The 21,715-nt window shown below is 40.8% G+C and overlaps 1 protein-coding gene across 3 annotated transcripts; it reads right to left on the reverse strand.

Moving 5' to 3' along the window:
* Positions 1-20,846, reverse strand: LOC128364826 (transforming acidic coiled-coil-containing protein 1-like). Of its 3 annotated transcripts, none has more exons than XM_053325447.1 (13): positions 20,391-20,846; positions 11,035-11,126; positions 8,149-8,590; positions 6,445-6,499; positions 6,233-6,314; positions 5,205-5,257; positions 3,608-3,742; positions 3,430-3,506; positions 3,177-3,220; positions 2,758-2,918; positions 2,184-2,290; positions 1,975-2,095; positions 1-1,837 (listed from the first exon to the last, which is right to left on the reverse strand). In XM_053325447.1, exons 3-13 carry the CDS (start codon positions 8,442-8,444, stop codon positions 1,769-1,771), a joined length of 1,200 nt encoding a protein of 399 aa, XP_053181422.1. In that variant the 5' UTR covers positions 8,445-8,590; positions 11,035-11,126; positions 20,391-20,846; the 3' UTR covers positions 1-1,768. The 3 variants fall into 3 exon arrangements, with proteins under 3 accessions (XP_053181422.1, XP_053181421.1, XP_053181419.1); XM_053325446.1 differs by lacking the exon at positions 20,391-20,846 and adding an exon at positions 19,332-19,455; XM_053325444.1 differs by lacking the exon at positions 20,391-20,846 and adding an exon at positions 12,686-13,319.
* Between the last annotated feature and the right edge of the window lie 869 nt (positions 20,847-21,715).

Raw genomic sequence — 21,715 nt, forward strand, 5'->3', positions numbered from 1 at the left:
TAATGTACACACACACTCAGCCTGTTAGTGCTCAAGGTGTCAACACAAGTGTGAGATCACCATTTCTAATATACAAATATCAAACAATAATTAAAGAAAGGAGCAAAAACAGCAAAGCAATAATGTGACATTAAATTGGCACAAAGATAAACTGTGGCACCTCAGTGGGTCTGAGTCATGAGTGGATTTACACATTGGTGCTAATGAGGCTGAAAATCAACAGACTGAATTAGCTCCATAGAGTTTGCCAAATTCTTGGACTAGTTTTATTTATTGACAAAATATTGTTTGATTTAATTATATTATATTTTCCATATGTTATACAGTATTTAAAATGCAAATGGTTGTGTTGCGCCTTCATCCAACATCTACGGGTCTGAGAAGTTTAGTTTGTTTTGTAAAATGTTGAAGAGTACTGATTTGCTTTCAGTACTGATACCCAGGTATTGAGTGGCACCGGTATGTGACAGTGACACCCATCTGTATTCACTCATTTACAGCCTGATAAATGGAAAGTTGTGAAAATTGACATGCAACATAACATATTTATCTGTTATGATAACTAGTGCAGAGCTGTAATTACAGGCGTAAGAACTCACATCCTCATCACTCATTAGTGTCAGACAACACTTCTTATGAAGCTGTGAAAATCTTAGTTTCCTGTTTGGTGGTAACAAGTGATGAAAACAAAGACAATTATTCAATCAGATACAGAGTGATAAAAAACAACAACAGTTGTAGTATTGCATCACTTGCTAATATTTTTAAAAATATTCTCAACCAAAATATAGAGTAATTATGTTTAACACATTCTTAATAAAGGAAAACTAATGTACTGTTGATGTTGTTTACACTTCAGGAAGAAGTCGACTGTTTATGGACTTCACATCACAAACAGGACAACACCTAAACTTTTATGTAATCACAGGAAAATCCTCGATTGTCAGTTTTATTATACTTTTCTGTGAGATAAATTATCTGCAGCTACTTGAATAGACCATAATCCAGACTGTGTAGTACTGCAGACAAGTTAAAGCAAGCGCTGAATATTATTTTAAGCTATTGTGTCACTGACGTGTGGTCCAGACTTACTGTGGTGCAGTGTTCCTCCTGAACAAATCAAGACCTTTAAGGTCCACTGTGTTTCCTCAAACAACCCCAAATCCTTTCCTCCTGTTCTTGCCCACTCTGGCCTCAATTCTACTCCACACAATACCCCTGAGCTTCTCCAATTCAGAGTAAAATCCTTGTTTACTTCATAGAAAAATATATTTTATGGATTGTTGCTTCATATAAAACAATCCTTGTCAAAGCCCATTCAAGCCTATGCCTAAATACAACTCAAAAACAACCTCCTGGCTGCATTAAAGCTGATGTCATCCTGCTGGAGGAGTAGCAGCTGAGAATTTAGCTGTTAAGCTGCTGGGAATTTAAGCTGAGTCACAAGCAGGTTGTTGTTCACCGGCATGATGGACAAAAGCACGAGGGGTCCAGATGGCCTCATAATGGACACAAAAAGCAAACATAACAAAGTGACAACATACGACAGAGTCCCAACAATATTTAGCATGTACAGAATCTTCTTCGATTCTCGTCACAAGTATTGTAGTATACAGGAAGTTACTTTAAGACATCTGTACATGAGCAGTCTCCGAGTTGCAGGGCTGGCATGGGATGTGAGAGCTGCTTCTTGGCTGGGGACATGCACAGGACGTCACTGTCAGCAGGACCGGAGGGACGGCAGTGGCTGATTCACAGGAAGTGTCTCTCAATCTACTTTTCCCATTTTTGCAATCAGCTCATCACAGATCTTGGTGAGCTCTTCAATCTCTTGATTCTGTAAAGACAAAAAAAAGACAATATTCCAGTGTGTTCAATAACAGCATAAATATACAGCTTAAAAAGCATGCACTGTTGCAAAGTCAAAGTTCAATTTAGATTGAGCATGTGTAGCGTGATGGAGAGGCCTCTTACCTTCTGCAGCAGGGCTTGTTCCAGGGACTCATTCTTCATCTGCTCCTTCCTCAGACTGGCGGTCAGTGCCATGCTCTCCGAGCTTGCCTTTGCACGTACTTGGGCGATCTCCTCATTAGCCCTGAGGGAGACAAGGACAGGGGGAAATTAACAGACATTCTAACAGCATCTCAACATTTTTTTGAGATTTACTTTTCAGCTCCACGTACTTGTCTAGTTTTTCCTCAGCGTGGAGTTTGAGTGTCTGGTATCTCTGCTCCTCCTGCTTCACTCTGGCCAGATACTCCTGAGCGCATTTCTTCAGCACCTCCTCATTCTGTACAAGGAAGCAGAGATCAACGCCATCTTATTATTTATAAATGCTTCTTACAAAGAGAAAAGGCAATGATGCAGACTTATGTGCCTTAATATCCTCATTATGTTACTAAGGAAACAACATATACTGCAGAATCAGATGGTTGTAATTCTATTAACTGTTTTTATTTCCTTAATATATGCTCTCCTCCTTGTAAGCCACAATTGGAGGCTGGTCAACGTGTTATCTGAACCATGTTCTGGTGTGAGTTTTGAAGGCCAGATGTGTCAGGTGTACCTTCACTTCAAAAGTCTGTTACTATCAACTCTAGGTGACCACTGCCCTTAATCACAGGATACCTCTCAACCTTATTCTGACTTTAATCCTCTTACAGCCCTTCAATTTGTTCTACTATCAGCTGATCACTTGGAAATTAATCTTTCCCCCAGTACATATTAAAGAAAATACCTTTCCCTATGACCTCTTACTTTTTTAAAGCCCTCCAATGTGCTCTTCATATTTTCATAGCGACGAAACACATCAGAGAGCGACCGCTCCACAGAGTTCAGGTCTGCCATGGCAGCTTCCTTCTCCATCGTCACAGCATGCAAAGCCTTCTGGGAACTGACGTTGTTGCGCTGCTCATCCTCTGAGAGAAGTGAAGAAAAAAACTTTACTGTTGAGTGCTTATCATTTGTTTAATCAGGTGACAGTGACTGCAAAAAATATTCACAAATAAAGAGAAAAGACGAGTTAAGTTAACTTTTTAAATTGCTGATATTTTTCCTAATTCTGAACTATGTGGACTGTCGCTGCCGCCACATCAATAAACAGGACACAAACATTATCATGCTGTGGGACTAAAATCAATATAGTGACCAGTGAAATGTGGTGTTGGATGACTCACCAATCATCTGAGCAATTGTCTTCTCATACTCAGCAACAATCTTCCTGTAAGAAGACACATGAAAGCACATGACGGGTCTCACTTAACCTCATGACAAACTGGTGTTTTTACCAAATAACAATGACACACTGCACTATCTTTAAAAGAGACAAAGAGGTGGTAAGTTTGTTGATTTTTTGATGAGAAAATGTGATGGTGAAATTCTCCATGGTAATTGAGTAATTAAAAAACATGCAGCAACACGTTTCCTCACCTCATCTCATTGACTTCTTGTCTGCAGTCCTCATACTTTTTCTTCCATTCATTGACTTCTGACTCTTTAGTGAGAATCTAAAAGGGGCAGAACTGAACTGTGCTTACTGAGAAACTAAACACACTGTTGACAAATTTCATGTTGGATCATGTTGGATGAGGAAGATAAGAGTATGTACCTCCTCCCTGATGAGGGTGAGAACGGCCTGTTTTTCTGCCTCGCTGATGCAGATGGAATCCAGGACCTGACTTCCCGTTTTCTGCATCTCACTTCCCCCCAATTTGTTCTTCAATTTGCACGGGTCCTCGTATTGCTGAGGGAAGAGGGCAAACAGGCGTGTCATCCCACCTTGATTACTGTGCATACGCTTACACAAAACAACCTATTGACACCTAAACCAGCCTTTTTTAAGATGCTATAGATTCACTATCGACATGATTTCCGGTGGAGTAACACACTTTTCTTCTGGGAAAGAGGAACCCCAGTATACTGTAAGTGCTTAGAAAGGCAAATGTAGAAACCTGAGCTCATTGGTTAAAGGTTATATCACCATTTATTCACAGTATATCAATTAGTGAGAGTGAAGAAAGAAAAAGGAACATTTATTTCTGCAATAAATTGTTCATTATGACTATTTTTGTTTACCACTATGACGCCAAATAAGCAGATTCTTAGTTTCGGATTCTAATTGAAAACTTATTGATCTAATCAGTTTTGTCTTAGTGAAACAAATAAGTCAAATAAATCAAATCAAAATAGTGAGTTAGGCAAATAAAACAGTAATCAAACGTGACAAATTTCTGCACTTAAAACTTGTTCACTGTGCACATGTTTCTCTCTCTGTTCTCTCTTTGTGTGATTTCTATTCTCTCTGTCCCTCTCTTTCATCATCTTAATTCTCTCAAAGCTTTCTCTATCTCTCACTTCATATCCGTCTTGCCTTTCAATTTTCGTTCATAAACATCTCAGTCCTCCATCTTCATCTCCTCCCCCTCCCCTCTCATTTTGTCCTTCCCGGGATTATACCAGTCATATTCTAATCTCCTGAATGATAATCTAAATCCATCTGTCACCTGAGCAGATGAACATGATGCCAGATACTAAGTACCTCCTGCCATCTGACAGCACAGGAGTGCAGCCATCATATCAGACAGCCAGTCATGTTGCAGTTTTAGATATGATGCAGGTGTATTTAAACACAAAATTGGGCTTTTAAGTATCTTACAATATTTTAAATCACAAAACAGCTTACTTGCAACAATAAACGGGTCCATGGTTCTACTCCTCCATTCACAATCTCTCTTACCAAAAAGGCAGTAAACAAGGGTATTCAATATAGGCTCTATTTAGCTACACAAATATACTACGAACTGTGCTTATCTTTGACTGTTAAAATCTATTATTGCTTTTTTCCCTCTGGCCTACTTACTTGCTAACTACAAAGTTTATCATTAATTACACAAATTGAATAAAATCAATATAAATCTAAATATAAAGAGCTGAATCTGAATAAGATTATGTAGCTGCCCTTGAAATGTAACTGAGGCAAGTCTGGACTTCTCATATCTAATGGTATCAGATTAGTTTGACTGATAAAAGAGTGATTCAGCTCCACCTAGTGTTCACTGGTAGGAACATGTTGCAGATACTTTTGTAGTGAAGATGTGAAGTCTAAAATGGACACAGTGTGAGTGACCAGTGTGAAGGTGAATACAAAGGCCTGGTTCATACAGCAGCAGAAAGGCCTTAAATGATCAAATGTTATAATTTCTCACCACAGAGCAGCAGTCTGCTTCGACAGGTTTGGATGTCACATGGCAGTCTTGGACTGGAAGAAAGTAACACACATTAAGAAGAATTAGTGATGCCGTGGACTAAAATGTAATATTTCATCATACTGGCCAACAGGTGGCAGTACATTTGAAGTATTATATTACTCCCAATAAATGCATTTACCATAAAAATATCACCACATGTGCTCATAATAGCTGCAAACAAATGTTTAAATTTAATGTGTGGAGCACATGTTTGATCATTAGGAATATTGTCATGACTTACTGTCTGTAATATACATGATGTTAGTAAGAGTGTATTGATGAGTTTTATTTCAGCATATTGTACTCTGAAAAAAAAATTTAAAAAATTGGTAAGGTGAAATTATCCCGACCCACTAGCAGTTCATTTCTGTTAATGTACTTTTTGTTCACTCTGCACAACCAGATATATCTGCTCAGTAATTTCAGCTGAACCAGGAAAATATTAACCATTAAAAAAAACAAACATCATGTTTGTAAAGACAAAAAACACAGGTACTGCACTTGCTGCAGTGATGCACTGCTGTGCAACAACTGTTACAGTGAGTCCAGCTGAGATCAGAGCATTCAGTACAGTAACACAGTAAAGTTTTGTCACATGCAGCCTGAAGGCATCTGCATTATCGTACATATGTTTTATCACACAAACACAGATCTTCTCAAACAGACAAATGACAGAACTTACTGCACTGTTGCTCTGAACTGTGCTGGCATGGTGCTCATTACTGACACATCACTGCAGCACCAAATGATACGTCAAGTTAATGATTAATGTGTATGTGTATCTAACAGTAAGGCAAAGATGACCTTCTCACTGTCCCCTATTGATTGAATGTAACTGACTGTTTGCCCAGAGGGAAAGCATGCTGACTCAACTTCAACAGTTCACAGAGTAACAACTGAGCTATTCACTACAGTAACAGTGTAAACTGTAAGGTGGCATTTATTCTGTAGCAAAACATCCAAATCAATCTTCACTAATTACTCACTGCTTTGGTCCTTGTCCGGTTTGACACCAGCACTGCTTGCCAACTTCTCCTCATCTGTGGCGTGGCCTCCGTGATGGTCGTCCTTCAACAGCAGCAAACATTATAATGCGAACTGTGTACAACTTTTCAAAAACTAACATGATCAAATGAAGAGATGAAGCTCATACATTCAGAAGTAGACACAATATATACACAATATATACAATGCTTACTTTTCCACTGAAGTCCTTCTGCATTGGCTCGTTCTGCTTTACTTTACAGGAGTTCCTGAGAAGATCAAAAACAACACTGATGTTAACAATAACCAGATCATAGCTTTGACACAGAGGCTCTACATGGACCCCTGAGAGCTCTGTAAGCATTTGTGCAGGTGTTATGATGAGAAGAGAAAGCAGCAGAGACAGAAAGCCTTACAGCCAGACCGCATTTCTCTGCTCTGTGTGTGAGCTCGCATGCTCTGCTAAAAGTGCTGTGAATTAAGTGAATTACGCAGAAGAAAAAGCAGATTAATGAAATAAGGGAGTTTGCCAAATTGAAATAAGAACAAGAACAGTTGTACAGAGCATTATAGGGAATTACAAGGTTTCCACTAACACTCTTTCTCACTCTCTCTCTCACTCTGTTTCTCACACTTTTCACCCCCTGACTTCATAATTTAGGTCGGGTGGATGACACTGCAGGTTGTGGAGCGAGCCTGGACACTCTCAGGCAGAAACGAGCTCTCTTGTACATCTAGGGTGGAAGTTACAAACACATACACGTCTGCACACACAGTTAAATACGCAGTACTTACAACAGAACACAGAGGAAATGGACTTGTTCAGCAGTCCTGATGCCACACACGGAGAAAGGAAACAGAATGACAGGTTTGGAAGCAAAAGGAGGAAAAGACACAGGAGAGGACGGGACAGGGGTTAAACACAAGGGTGGTTATTGTAGATTAGTAAATAGAAAACAAAGGCTGAAACAAGACAAGAGGGTGAGAAAGTCGGATCAAACTGGAACATGAAACCTTGACTGAAACTCAACAAAGCCCTTCAACAAATAAAGCAACATAATAAAATACTTTTTTGTTTTTAATGCCGTGAGAGTGATGATGATGATGTGGTTCCTTAGTTTGAGAAAATTACTTTTGGATTTTGAATTAAAAAATCGTAAAGAAATGAAAATCCACTCTTAGCTTACTTTGTAATTTGAGGGCTGGATTGCCACTTCATTTTAACCAACTTTTATTCAGTCTGATGATATTTGTGCAGTTATAAACTAATGTTAACTTGACAAATAGCTATTATTTTTTCTATTTACATGGTTCTGGTTTGTATTTTATTGCGATATACAAAAAGCCAACAATTACAATTACAATTATTAAAATGTTGGATATTTTTTTTAAAACTTGATTAAATGTAAATTTTCAGGGCAGGAGCATAACAGAAACAAACCACAAGAGGGCGTGATCTTACTGCCATTCAAAGAAACTGCTGTTTTTCAAACACAAAGCATGAACGGAAAACAAAACCCTACAAGACTAACACTGAAAATGAAGCCATATTATGAAATTATATTAAACTGTGATAACAGTGGTGAATAAAGGATGGTTGTGCAGGAGAGAAGGAGCAGCTGACAGCTTTGTAATGGGAACGGAGACCTAACAATGTATTGAATATGCAGAACAGGGTGACACAGTTGGCAAAATGGGAACACTTTGATCACTTCAGGTTCACTGTGCACAAAAGTGAACATTCATGCCTGTACCAAGCAGCCATAAAAGAGAAAGCAGCTTTTGTTCATCCTGAAAACCTGTGAGTCATACGGTATTAGTTCATTTTGAGTGAGAGTGCAGTGACTGGAAAGAGGATGATGAGAAAGAGTGATGACTGAAGGGGTCTGGTGGATGTGAGTATTGATGTTTCACTCACGTGATAATTTTGCCGCTGGTCTTGCTTCCCTCCAAGTTACACGCCAGTTTCACGAGCGTAGAGTCAGCATTCACGTTGCCGTTGAGCAAGTCAGCATCCACACAAATGTCACGGCTGGGTGTCAGGTTTGAGTCTGGGCTGGAGTCAGATGTCACAGGAGCCTCGTCATCCACCTCTGAAGGGTCGGGTTTGTTCAGCGGGGAGATAACTGACAGTGATGGGGGCCGGGTGGCTTGATGCTCGGGCAGGGGGTTTGACAGGGAGAGACCTTCCCCTGGTTTAGGGCTCAGGGTCATGTTGAGGTTCTGATCCAAACCGAAGCAGCTGTTGTTAGTGGATGAGCTGGTGATGTTGTTCAGGGAATCGACCTCTTCAGAAGAAGTTGGGCCGATATCCTGGTTGGAGTTCTTGTCCAGAATGTGGTTTGTAACATCAGGAAGAACTGTGAAAAGGAAAGAAAAGCAAATCTTATGGTGCATTCCAGTTGTACTCGGAAGTTCCAAGTTCCTAGTCAGAAATTTTAACTGGAATGACCCCTGACGGATTTTCGACTCCGAAGGTTAGAAGAACCTCAGCATCAATGTGAAAATCCAAGATGGGAGTCCTGTGCATGAACAGTGTGAACATTGTAGGAACATCCTGTTTATTAGCAGTTTTGTCTTATTTGTGTCTCATTTAATCAGTCATACACAAAGCACTGTCCAACTTCTATCTGTGGACGTGTTGGTACACTGTTTGAGCAAAATATAGCAAATGCCTTTTTATCAACTGGTATTGCTGTCAATGGCTAAACAGGGCTAGAACTGGTTTTCTGACTTCTTGAACTGGAACACTTCAAACTCGGGTGTGACGTCATTCCCAGCTCTGACTTTCAACTTCCATCAGTGCGCCTCTTCTTTAACAGTAAAACCATATAACATCCCCATCCTCTAGCTGCCTAATTATTTTATATGTCACTCAGAGATTTAACCTCAAAGCCATGGCCTCCCCTCTCCTGTTAAAATATTTAAAACGACTGCCAGCCATTTTAAATGTTCTAACAGCTCCTCTCAGAGCACTTCATATCCTGTCTCCTCACACATCCCGAGAACAGCTAGCTAATGACCTCAGGAGCAGACGTGGTCTCTGTTGAGTCACACTGCTGGTGAAACACAGAACTCTCTGTTACTGTAAAATACACCCACACACACTGTAAAACTCACACAATTACACAACTACAAGATCTTCTATACACTCTTCTCCTTTCCTATCAACATGCACACAACAGAAGTGAAGTCATGGTGGTTTCACCTTGGGTGGGTAACAGCTTCTCACATCGTCTGTCATGACTGAGAGCTGATGTGTGACTTATTACAACATACAAGTCCTGGTAAGCCTCTGCTCAAAATCTGTGTACTTTCAGATTCGTACACACACATCCACCCTTCAGAGACAGGGCGCAGATGTTGAGGAACCCCACCCAGTCAGGCAGAGTGCACACCACCACATGGCCTAGCAACAAAAACAACATCATGCTTTATTGCAGTTTCACAACTCAACAAAAAAGAGGAAAAGGAGACGGAGGAGGAAGCGAGAGAGAAATAGATGGCATACAGGTACATGCACTGCTGTCTAAAGTTTCAACATCATCCTGATTCAACATGCTTACAGTACAGACAGGTTGTGGTTGTTCACAGACAGATTCCCCCCTCTGCCATTACAGTGTAATTAAAGTGAACCAGGCTATCGGTTTCTCCACACAGTTGATCTTTTATTTATGAAACTAACCCAGATTTAGTCCAGAGCATGTGATGACTGTAAGGGAGACTGCTCTCGTCTGCAAGTAGATTCAATAATAATCACATTAATCTCTCTGTTATCATCTTGCGTAACGTCTCATGTGAGTCATCCAAAACATGCAGTCCAATTTTATCTTAAAGCACTGACAACAGACATTAAAATCAGTTACTTCAATGAAAACTGACGGGAATGTGGAAACAGTTTGCTAACACTGGTGATATAACAGCATTTGTTCCAGCACAGAAGATGCCAGCTCATCTATCACCATGGTAATGTGTTGAAGCTCATGTCTGTGTGGGTGAAAGCAGAACAGCAGAAGAGGACAAGGGGGGAGAGGGAGAGGGTGGCCTCTCTGGCAGCTCTCTTTCACCCAATTATCATCAGATTTACAAGTCTGTGCCGAATAGGAAATAGCTCATTAAAGTTTCTGATAACCTCTCATACACACAGCTTGTGTTGGCATGATTACAGTGTGGTCCTCTTTTGAAGTGACACAAATTTACATTGCAACAACAAAACATAATTTCCACCTTAATCTTGAGACTAGACTAGATTAGTGTCATTACTGAGCTGCAATTAAAACCTAAGTCCAGAACTTTATGCATTGCAAGACACTAGATCACTAGATCTAAGTGAGAAAATATGTTTCTAGTTTGGGTAACCTGGACCATTAACATGCGTCTGCCAAGAGGTGTGATCTTGTAGGAAATCTGCCAGACAGCTTTATAGCACAGACAAGAAGTAGTTCAAACTACATTGCAAAAGTTCATGGGGGAAAAAAAACATAATACTACTGGTATTAAAATTGTACTCATTACAAGTTTTTCTGTAATTGTTGTAACCAGACTTCACTCAATCCTGATCCAAATCTGAGTCCTGAGAATAGGGCTGGGTATATATATATATATATATATATATATATATACAGATATTAGTGTCGATATATTTCTTTGATATTAATACCTACATAAAAAGTACAAAGTACATTGTCTACTCAATGCATCATTAAACTTGGAATGACACTAAAGTACTGATAGTTTGATACTGAAGTCTACATTTCCCACATCACTGGCCAGGTGTGAAAGCCAAACCACTGAGTCATCTCACCTGAGTGGTTGGAGTTGTCCAGCTGGCTCAGCAGATTCACAACACATGGAGACTCTGCCTCTGGAGTCTCAAAGGTCCCCTCCGAGTCTGAACTATGGAGAGAATGAGAGGGGAAGAAAAATATTTATTTCATATTTGTAACTTTAAGATGTTGATGGTGCTATGAAATGTAGTTAAAATTTCATAATATATCGACCAATAAATCAGAAACAAACAAACAGAGGAGAAAGAAAGGGAAAAAAGTTACAACTGAGCTTGTGTATTTGTTATGTTACCTGGACTAAAGATAAAATCTGCCCTGAAACTGAGAAAATATAATCCACAAAACAACAACTATTCTCATAAAGTGTTGAGAGCATGTGATTAAAAAACATCTCAGTGCCTAGTTTAGAGCTACAACAATGCTCCTGTCTTTGAGAACAGAAGGGGATTGAATGGTGCTGTATAAATGCTACAATAAACCTACTAAATGATGTTCATTTAACAAATAAAGGCTTTAGTTGTGTGTTGCAGTGTCAAATTTAATATAACAAACAAGCACTGGCATTCAAATAATCAATTTTCTGTTTTCTTAAAGCAACGTGAAAACAATGGAGCTTCGAGTTCAAAGCAGCTCTAAGTAAACAAGCTGCTTTTATTTTCAAGGGAGTCAGAGGAGGAAGGGAGAGGAGAGGAAGTAAGGCCTGGGCCCTACAAGACCACCTGCATCCTTTACCCTTCAATAAAGACACACTGTGTCTCTCACACACACACACACACACACACACACACACACACACACACACACACAGCCTTTTGGTCTGCTGTGTCAGCTGCCTAGACACCCAGGCTAAATTTATTTCCAAACTGTGGAGACAGAAAGGAAGGGAGCGAGATGGAGTGAGTGAGAGTTTATGTGGGTGTGTGCGTGTTTGTGTGTATACCCATTCCCAGCCACGCACATCAAAACGTCCACACTCTAATGAAAAACAGCACAAGGAACAAAGCTGACAGAGCCAATACCCGACCACACTCCGCCTCTGATACCAGTTCACACAAACATGTTCACACACTGGGCTCCATGCAACCACACCATCCACAGCTAATCCTAATATACATACCCACCCACCCAACACACACACACTGGATCACGTCCCAGTGATGGCCCCAATAGCTGCGAGCTTGGATGGTTACTTAGAAACAACAACAAAAAAAAATCTTTGGAAACTGTGGCTTTCTTCCCTTCCCCCAACAAATGTTCCCCAAATGCCAAACAGCCTCTCTCTCTATTAACACACACACACACACACACACACACACATACACACACACACACACACACACACACACACACACACACACACACTAATCACATGTAAAAACAGGCCTAAACAGTCAGATTGTCGATGTTTGGTGTGTCATAAGGAAATAAGAAGCTGCACACAAAGCAGGAAATGATAAAACATAGGTTTAGTGCCTGAATTTTGACTGAGGATCTGTTTAGTGAAAGCAGCAGCACTAGGATCCACAGTCGGAAAGAATCTGAGATTATACCACAGCATCAATCAATTTGTCTGTGTATGTGTGTTTATATCCACCACCTGTCAGTATGACTCTGGGGAATCATTACATACAAAAACACACACACACATCTGTGGCCAATCCCTCTTACTTGACATCTCTGTCATCCTTTGCTCCTGGCTGCTCCATCAGCCCATCTTCCCCCGCGACCCCAGTCACTGCTGACCACGTCCATTTGGCCCACTGGACTGGCGACAACCAGGACATCCCTGCACCACGTCGAGTCCTTAACCTGCTGCCACCTCCGAGCTCTGACAGTAAACTTCCTCTGGATCAGTTTAGACTAACGTAGCGATCTCCTACACTCTGTCTTTCAACCAAAAACTCAAAAAAAAAACACAGAACGAGCCTGTCAAAAAAGAAGCCGGCACCGTGTCTGCCTTTTCACTTCCCTCCCTTCCAACGTCAGCTTTCTATACAGCTCTCTCACTTCCTCCTAGCACTCAGCTCTCCCATGCTGCTCTTCTGCTCTGTTGACGGTTGCGAGAGAGAGAGAGGGAGAGAGAGAGGGGGAAAACGTGTCTCACGCTGCTGCAGCTGCTGTTTTCTGTTGCTGCTTTGCTCTCCACACAGCACTGACTCAGACAGTGCAGATTACTGGAGCATCAGTAGTCACTCCTCTCTCTGCTCCCCTCCCTCCCTGCTTTCTGTCTGGGTGGACAATCAGCTGGTTAACAGGCAGACACCGCTCGCCCCACTCCTGTATGTTTGCTAACATGCTTTGTTTCACGAGTTTGCCTCTCCCCTCTCTGAGACTTTCAGGGTTTGCCCATTGTGAAGGAAAGGGGTGGGGGGGGGGGCACAGAGAGGCAAAGCTTCCTGTTTTAAAAGAGTCTGGTTACTCTATGACACACATAATACCAGATGCTTAGTGTCTCTAAGAAAAGAAACAGATGAAAAGACAGGAAATGGAGGAGATGTGGAACAGCCAATTTTAAAGGATCAGTTTAGATTTGAAATAATCCTTGTTGTGTATGTTATCTTTCTGACATTATGCCTTCCAATAAAGCACATCAAACTGAAATAACACTCTCACGTATTCCCTAAATATATCAACTATGTACTTCTGCGTATGTACAGCACATTTTGACAGATTTTCAGATCCTTTAAGATCATTATGGACTTGAGACAAGCATCATCTATTTTTATTTTGACTGAACTAAAAGATTTTTTTTTGGCAAGTGAGCAGTTGCTGAAACAATGAGGCCACCATGAGTTTGAAAGGTAATTTGAGTTCTTAACGGTTTGTTTACTTGGCAGCTTCCAGCAGAGACAGCGGATGACTGTGATTGTGACAAAGAGCTTTGCTGAAAGAGAGAGAGATCCCCTCTGCTGTTTTCCATGGTTGAATTAAAGGAGACAAGAGCAATCCATTTACAAATATTTTCAACAAGGAGCGGGAATGTACAACAGACACAGAAAGATAAAAATCTGAACAGGGAATTTGACCATTAATGCACTGGTGTGTGTCCTAACTTACAGAGGATCTATTGTTCGATGAAAATATCGAGGACAAACAGCAAATGAATCAATAGAGCAAACCTAGATTCAGCAGTAATGATGCATCGGACTGACAGAAAAGTCATTTGGATTAAAGCTCTCATCATTGCTTACACTTGCTCACACAAGAACCTCTGAGCCTGTTCACGGATGGCTTATGTAACTGAGTGGAGGATTTCACATTTATACATCTCACACACACACACACAGAGTATCTAGGCCGGATGAGATATGTCCTTTGAAAAAGAAACATGGACCATGACTAATCTAATAACAGGAGGACGGTTCGACCACTGTGAAAAACGTGAACAGGAGCAGAAGATGTTTTTCTTTTTATTTGCACTTTGAGTTTCCCCTCCTGCTGTTTATTGCTCCCATGTGAAAAACATCCACAGAGACAGGCACATGGATGTATTCACACACAAGCATGTTCACAAATAATGTCACACACTGGTGAACACAGAGAAAGAGGCTCTGTTCCATCTGTGATGGCTGCACAGAAAAAAACGGAGCAAATTAGAGGGATGACAGATGGAGAACAGAATTAATTAAAGGCAGGGATGGGAGAGAAAGCAAAAAAATGAGGATGAGAATATTTAGAAATTTGAGATCAAAGGAAAGGTGAAGAAAGTAAAAGGGCAGGGCAGGAATCTGCAAAGTCCTATGTGTTTCTTGAACATTCCTGACGTTGTCTTTTTTCCCTCATTGTTTCCTTATCTGTCAGTCTGGAGAGCAGAGAGGACAAACCTGTCTCTCCTAAAGAGGACAAACCTGTCTCTCCTAAAGAGGACATGATGTGCCTGAAGCTAACACAGCCCCTCAAGCAGCAAAACCAAAAGTAATGGACGACGTCCTGTGCTGCACCTTGAAGCCATAAAGTCACCTCTAGACAAAAACACAGAAAACACATGTCTACACACAGACAGAGCAACAACATGCAGACAGAGTGCACCGAGAGGGAACATCACCACCTCACTCTCTGGCCGAGGCATGAACACAGACGAGTAGAAGGAAAATAGAAAGAGGGAAAAGAATCGGCTCTTATGTAATACCTTGAAACCACAAATAGCTCACAGAGAAACAGTGGCAAAAACCCACACATACATATGTGAACTGTGGCTGCCATCTTAGCACACACAGAGCCCTGTACAGCTCAAGGGTAGACACGTAACACCACACACACACACACACACACACACACACACACACACACAAACTAGACGTGAGCTGTTATGTGCATTTGCTACGTGTTAATCCACAAAGAATGCCCCATCTTTAATCATCAATTACATTTTTGACTGATAGCAGCATGTGTGGTTATGGGCTAAGAATAAATCAGCGATGATAAACATGTCTCTGACCACAACAGAGGTGATGTGATACTAGATGAAGTAACTATGTATGCATGTATGTGTGTGGATGGACACACAGAGAGGGAATTAGAGAAGCTTTTCAACTATCACAGACTGTTTATCTCTGCTTTCAATCCGCTGTATGATGACAGAAAGTCAGCCAGCCTGCCTGACCTTTAGTTGAGCTCCACCATCAGGTCAGTGTGACCCGACCAACGGTTTTGTTCATTACAGGCTATGGCTATGTGGCTGGATTAACATGAAATTTACAGATGATATTTTTTGTTCAGAGACGATGAATCCTGACATCTTTGGTCATCAGGACAAATCTTAATGTAATAAAATGGATTTCCATGAAAATTAAAGACCACCTTCTCATTCTGGATCTGACAGAGCCTCCTCAATAAGCCCCAGGAGGATGAATATTTTTTTTTATGTTTTAAGTCCTCTATCTTCAAGATAAACTGTTCCTTTTGTCCAGTACTGTTTAAGAAGAGTAGAGTTGCAGCATGTTTGTTCTGTCCAACATTTTCATAATGCAGGATGTAATTCCAGCTTTCACTATTATAATTTTAGACTTGCGCTCTAGGCTAGCTTGCTTCAATTAGAGGTTATATTCAAACATGTGCTTTCTTTAAATGTTCCTGGTCTGATCAACATTTATTGAGAGCAAATGTGAAACAGCACATTTGCAATGTCATAAACCTGTCATTATCTTTACTTACAATGTAAGCGCTCTTGGTCATGGTCTCAGCTCAGACTGCAATAAAGTAAGTGTAACTATCCCTGTCACACTGGTTCCTCTAGATTTTGTCAAAATAACCATTCTCTTTCAAAGTGCAAACCACATGAGCGCCTTGAACGTATGAGGAGACTGTGATCTTTTAAATTAAACTTGCTTAAAGTGAAAGTATCCACATTGATTGCAATTGCCTGAGTTATAATCTGCAATATTACCGTTTTCCTTAATTACACTGAGAGCAGAAAATGTCTTTATTGTATCACTCAGATGTCTATGATGTTATAAACAATACAATAACAAAGTACTTGATTTTAGCTTCTTATACTTTAGGTTTTTACTTTAGTTTTGTTGTATCCATAAATGTTAAATTCACTACTTCTTGTGCAGCACCGGACACGAGTGAGCAAAATGTTCAATCAGTAGTGTTTGGTTTTCAATAGAGTATAGCACAAAATATATTTATCATATAAGGAAGTTGTGTATAATGTGTAGGTGCGTGCTCTGCTGTGAGACATGAACATGTGTAGGCTACAGGAAAGGGATGAAGAGACAGACTGACTTTGTATTTTTGTATCTGTGTGCCTGTCTAACTAATGAGTTGGAGCATCTAATATAATCAGAGAAATACTGCTGGGTCATATTTGTTGGCTAGTTTTGTACTATGGTGCCATCTAGTGGTCATGACAGACTCTCATCCAGATTCTTTAGATAAATTAAAGTAACATAAAAACAGCAGCATTAGATTGGACCAAGTTTATTGTTACAGTGTCAGGATGGAAAATCACAGCAGATAAGAGGAACAGATTTGAGAGACAGAGAGAAAGAGAGAAAGAGAGGGAGATGCATGACTGTTCTGGAGCATAAACAGAGTCGACAGGATCTCTGGTTTCACCATTCAACTGTTTGAGAAGAGGTCACAAGTGTATTACACTTTGAAACATGCATATAAAGACCTGCTATGTTGCTGATTGTTATGCTTTCCTGCATCATAGCTCTATGTAGGTCACAACAGCCTCTGAGGAAAAAATATATAGACGCTCCGTCTTTGATTTTAATTTGTTTGTTTACGTTCCCGGTCCCCGATAACCCTGCATTCAGAAAACAGTGTGGAGTGAGCAGAGTTAGACTGAATGCGCTACAGTAAAGTGACTTAAGTGAAAGTGGCATGATGAAACAAAAAGAGAAAGAATGAGGGAACAAGAGAGAAAGAGAGGAGGGGTTTACACTGGAGGACACCAACTGAGCTATTGTCTGTGACTACATACTGTAGGAGCACACAATTCCCAGACAATAGTACATGTAGATTGTACACACATGCATGCACAAGGCAAGAACCCCCCCCCCCCCCCCCCCCCCGCCCCCCCTTCTGTTTTACTTTATGTTTCCATTCAATTTCTTTTCTCCTTTAAATTCAGTTGAAATCAATGTTCAAATGCATCAATGTTGTTACAGTACAAGTGAAGGTTTTTCAGTCATTAATGTCAACATTATCCAGCAGTGAATTTCAATTTCACACTAGTGAGCCTCATTGGTGCAGGAAGAGGCACAATTTAAATGTATATCTTCAAATTTTGTGCCTGGCTTCATGTGTTCATAAAGTGTGCGTGTCGTTTGAGATGAGAAAAGTTTTTCATTTGACTCTGGCCTGAATTCCTACCACTGCAGCAAGAAAATGGGCTCCATATGCAGGTCAGTCTCTTCCTAAATGAGGGACTGTCTGGATGTTCAGGGATTTTGAAGAACAAGACTGTACATCCAAGAGTGCTCCAGTTATAACATAAAATGGATGACTGAGCCAACTAAAATTAGACCAGAAGCTGCAAGCAGTGATCCCACTGCGCTGCTCAGCTTCCCATTTTTCCCATGGGGATGACCCCAACCCCCACCTGCTCTAACCCAAACACAGATGTGTGCCATAAAATACAGAGGGATTTTTTTTAAAGCACTCAAATCCCAATCAGCATTGCTTGGACATGGCCATGTGACATCTTCTCTCTGAAGTCTGCAGCTTTGCTTTTCTGTCACTCGCTGTGTCCCTCTCATCTCTGACACAACATCTGCCTCAATGCATGGCGGCACTGCCTTTCATATTAACGCCCGCCGCTCTCCATGACTTGAATCGCTAAGTGAACAATGTAATATTTAAGAGACGACAAGGCTGAATACGGCTTAGCCTGCGCATTTATGTGCATGTGATCGCCTACACAGGGCTTATGGAAGCTTTTACAGATGGAGATAAAAAAGCAGCTGGGAGAACAAAGTGAAAAGACTCACTCACTGTTACAAAGGATTACAAGAAAAAGAAGAAGAGGGTGTGTGGCAAATAAATGCTTTTAGGCTCTGACGAATGCCTCAGCAACAACATCTCCATTCGCTACATTTTGCCAAGGAATATCACATCGCACAGTACTTTTGGGATGTCAAACACAGCATGATGAAGTCACTGTGGTGATGAACAGCAGAACAGGGAGCTGTGCTACCTGCTCTGGTGGAAATAAACTGTCATGATTAATAGAACACTTCAGAATTAGGCTCACAGATGTTGTTGTAACTAAGAAAGCTGCAGCTAAAATCCAAACCAATGCAAAAAAACTGAGAACTGAATGGAAGGTGCGGACGCAGCATTCATTTCAAGAGCATGACTCAATCAGCTCACGCTCATTACATTAGCTTCTCTGCTAATGTCATCAGCTGTACTGCTCTGTCTCTCCCTTCTTTCCTTAGATTTGAATACCTAAATAGTATTCAAACTAGCGCAGCAGCCGAGGCCGTATGATGGGCTGATTTGCTTTCAGACCAACAGAGAAAGTTCTGGCTGTACAGGAAGCATCAAGGTCTCAGCACTGCCGTCTTTATCTCTCACGCTGCTGAGTTCAACCACACACAATAACAAAATCTCAAAAGTACCAAAGGGTGAAATTGATCCGCTTTTCCCGGATCAGCAGTACTCGCTCATTCAGCTATTTTGGAGCGTCTCAGCCTGAGCTTTTTGTCATCGAGCACTGGCACACAAACAAACACACACACACACACACACACACACACACACACACACACATACATACACACACACACACACACACACACACACACACACACACACACACACACACACGTGAAAACAACGAAGGATCTCGTCTTACATGCTGCTCTTCTTCCGAGGAGAGCTGATGGAGCCCTTCCTGTGCTGGCTAAGGGAGCCCCCCATGGCAACAGTCGAGTCTCTGTTTTTTTTCCCCGTTTATCCCTGATTATGTCCTTCTTCCCCTTCCACGTTCACCTCTGTCTCTCCTCCAGGCAGCCTGGTTCAATGTCAGAGCTCCACAGCGCACCGCTCCTCATGACTGGCTTGTTATCATGTTGCCAACCAGCCTCTCCTCTACTGGTCTTTTCGCTTGTCACTGTTGATGCTCTACAGTCTAAATGCTCAGAGTACTACTGATCACACATGAATAGCTCTGCGAACAGTACCGCCTCCTCGCTCTACTTCTCCTCACCCTCCATCATCTCTCCCTCCCTCCCCTCCTTCCCTCACTACCTCACTCACAGGGGCAGATTATGTTCCCTTGTTCGGTACTGTAAAGCTTTTAGAAGGAGACAGAGAGGTGGAGTGTGTCTGTGTAAATGGAGGGGGCTTATTTAAAAACTACCAGGCCGAAGAAGTTGGAGGGGGTAGATGGAGATGGAGTGCGTGCATATGTGTGTGTGTGTGTGTGTGTGTGTGTGTGTGTGTGTCATGGGGGTATCTGGCAGGGGCGAGAGTATTGTTCGAAAAAGAAAGAGTCTCTTCTATTGTTAGTCAGCTGAATACCAGATCTGAGATGAAGGGGGAGGGAGAAATGGAGGGAGAGTTGGCGGTACATAACACAGCCCCACTTGTTGTGCCACATTCCCACTACCTGCTGTGACCCAGAACCCACCCCTGAAGCCCCTCACAGTTTACCATGACAATATACACACACAAACAAACACACACACACACACACACACACACACACACACACACACACACACACACACACAGTAAGAGCTCACAGTTTGTTTGCATACATTAATTTCCTACACTCATCACTGCTTTTCGGACTGACCACAAAAGGGTTCAAAAGAAGAAAAAGACCAGATAAACGGAAATGTATCACTAATCTTATTGAACGTGAATACACCAGAGCCTAACACTGATTTAAAAAAAAAAAGATAATTACCTCTTGATTCAAAGCTGTCCCCTCCTGTGTTTCTCTTCTGATCAAATGAAGGATGGTTAAAACCTCAGAGCAGTGGAGGGTCCTGCACAGGCCCGCCTTTGAGATTAGTGCATAACTTCCTCCCACTGAAATGAATCACACGAGGCCCACTATGGAGGTCCTTATTACTGAATGACTTTACTACATTTTTTACTCAGTGGGCAAAACCACAACCCACAGGAACAGGGTGACATTGAATTACGTGGATTTACCATGGACCCTGACACATGACACAACCATTAAAGTCTGTAACGTTTAAACTTGACCATTGAATTACTCGCACCACTTTTAACGTGAACAGAACACCATAAATTATTAATATTTACATAAACAAGTATACATTGCAGCAATACTAAAGACAAATAGCCTGAAAAAGATTACAAAACTTCGCACAGAGAGCTAAACTTGCCTCATGACTGTTGGTCAGTTCACCCGCTGCTAGTGATGCTGTGTTTACCTCACGACTGCGCATGCTCGAATGATTTGGCTTTTGGCCCACTTTTATCAATCAGTATACAAACTATTAATAATACATACATAAAATAAATAATCCAGAGCAGGTTGGGAAGGTTACTTCCATGTTATAGGGTAAAGATTAGTAGATAATCTATTTAAAATGTAATAAGTAATGTATATATTTCATTAACCAAAGTAATGTAACTTATTACATTTGATTAGTTTTATAATTAATCAAATGTGAGAGTAAGTATACCCATTAAGCCCACCAAAATCGTAGTTCAGGTGTTTTTCATGGATACTGACATGATTTATAAGGGAGATCATTTCTTATAAAGCAAGATTTATCTCTCATTTGAAAATGTTTTCATTAGTTTGTGTAGATTTTGGAATATGAAATAAAAATATTTCATGAAAAAAGTCAACAACAAAAAAATACCCAGGATTTTTTAAAATTTCAAACAAGTAGTGAAAGCTGTGAAAATATTTGCACAGATGTTCTCGAGTTAATTCAGTTATTGTTGAATGCATGTTTAATGTTGACTCTCTTTCTTCCCTCTGTCACTATACATAAAACAATAAGAGACCATACATTTAGTCAGACTTCTAGGTTTTTAAACACAAAATTGGATTATTAACTATTGACTTAATTTTACTTGGTTTTGCTGATGAGATGCCTCTTATGAATCTTATTTATTCATTGGCAAAATCCCACCTACCCGGCAGAAAATTTGCAAAACACAAACCCAACCTTACTGTCTTCATGCCCTACTTCAAGTCCTACCTGGACACACACTCCACACACAAACTCCAAAGCTGTGAAAACTAGA

Source organism: Scomber japonicus, chromosome 9, assembly GCF_027409825.1.
Source record: "Scomber japonicus isolate fScoJap1 chromosome 9, fScoJap1.pri, whole genome shotgun sequence".
Classification (NCBI taxonomy): Eukaryota; Metazoa; Chordata; class Actinopteri; order Scombriformes; family Scombridae; genus Scomber; species Scomber japonicus.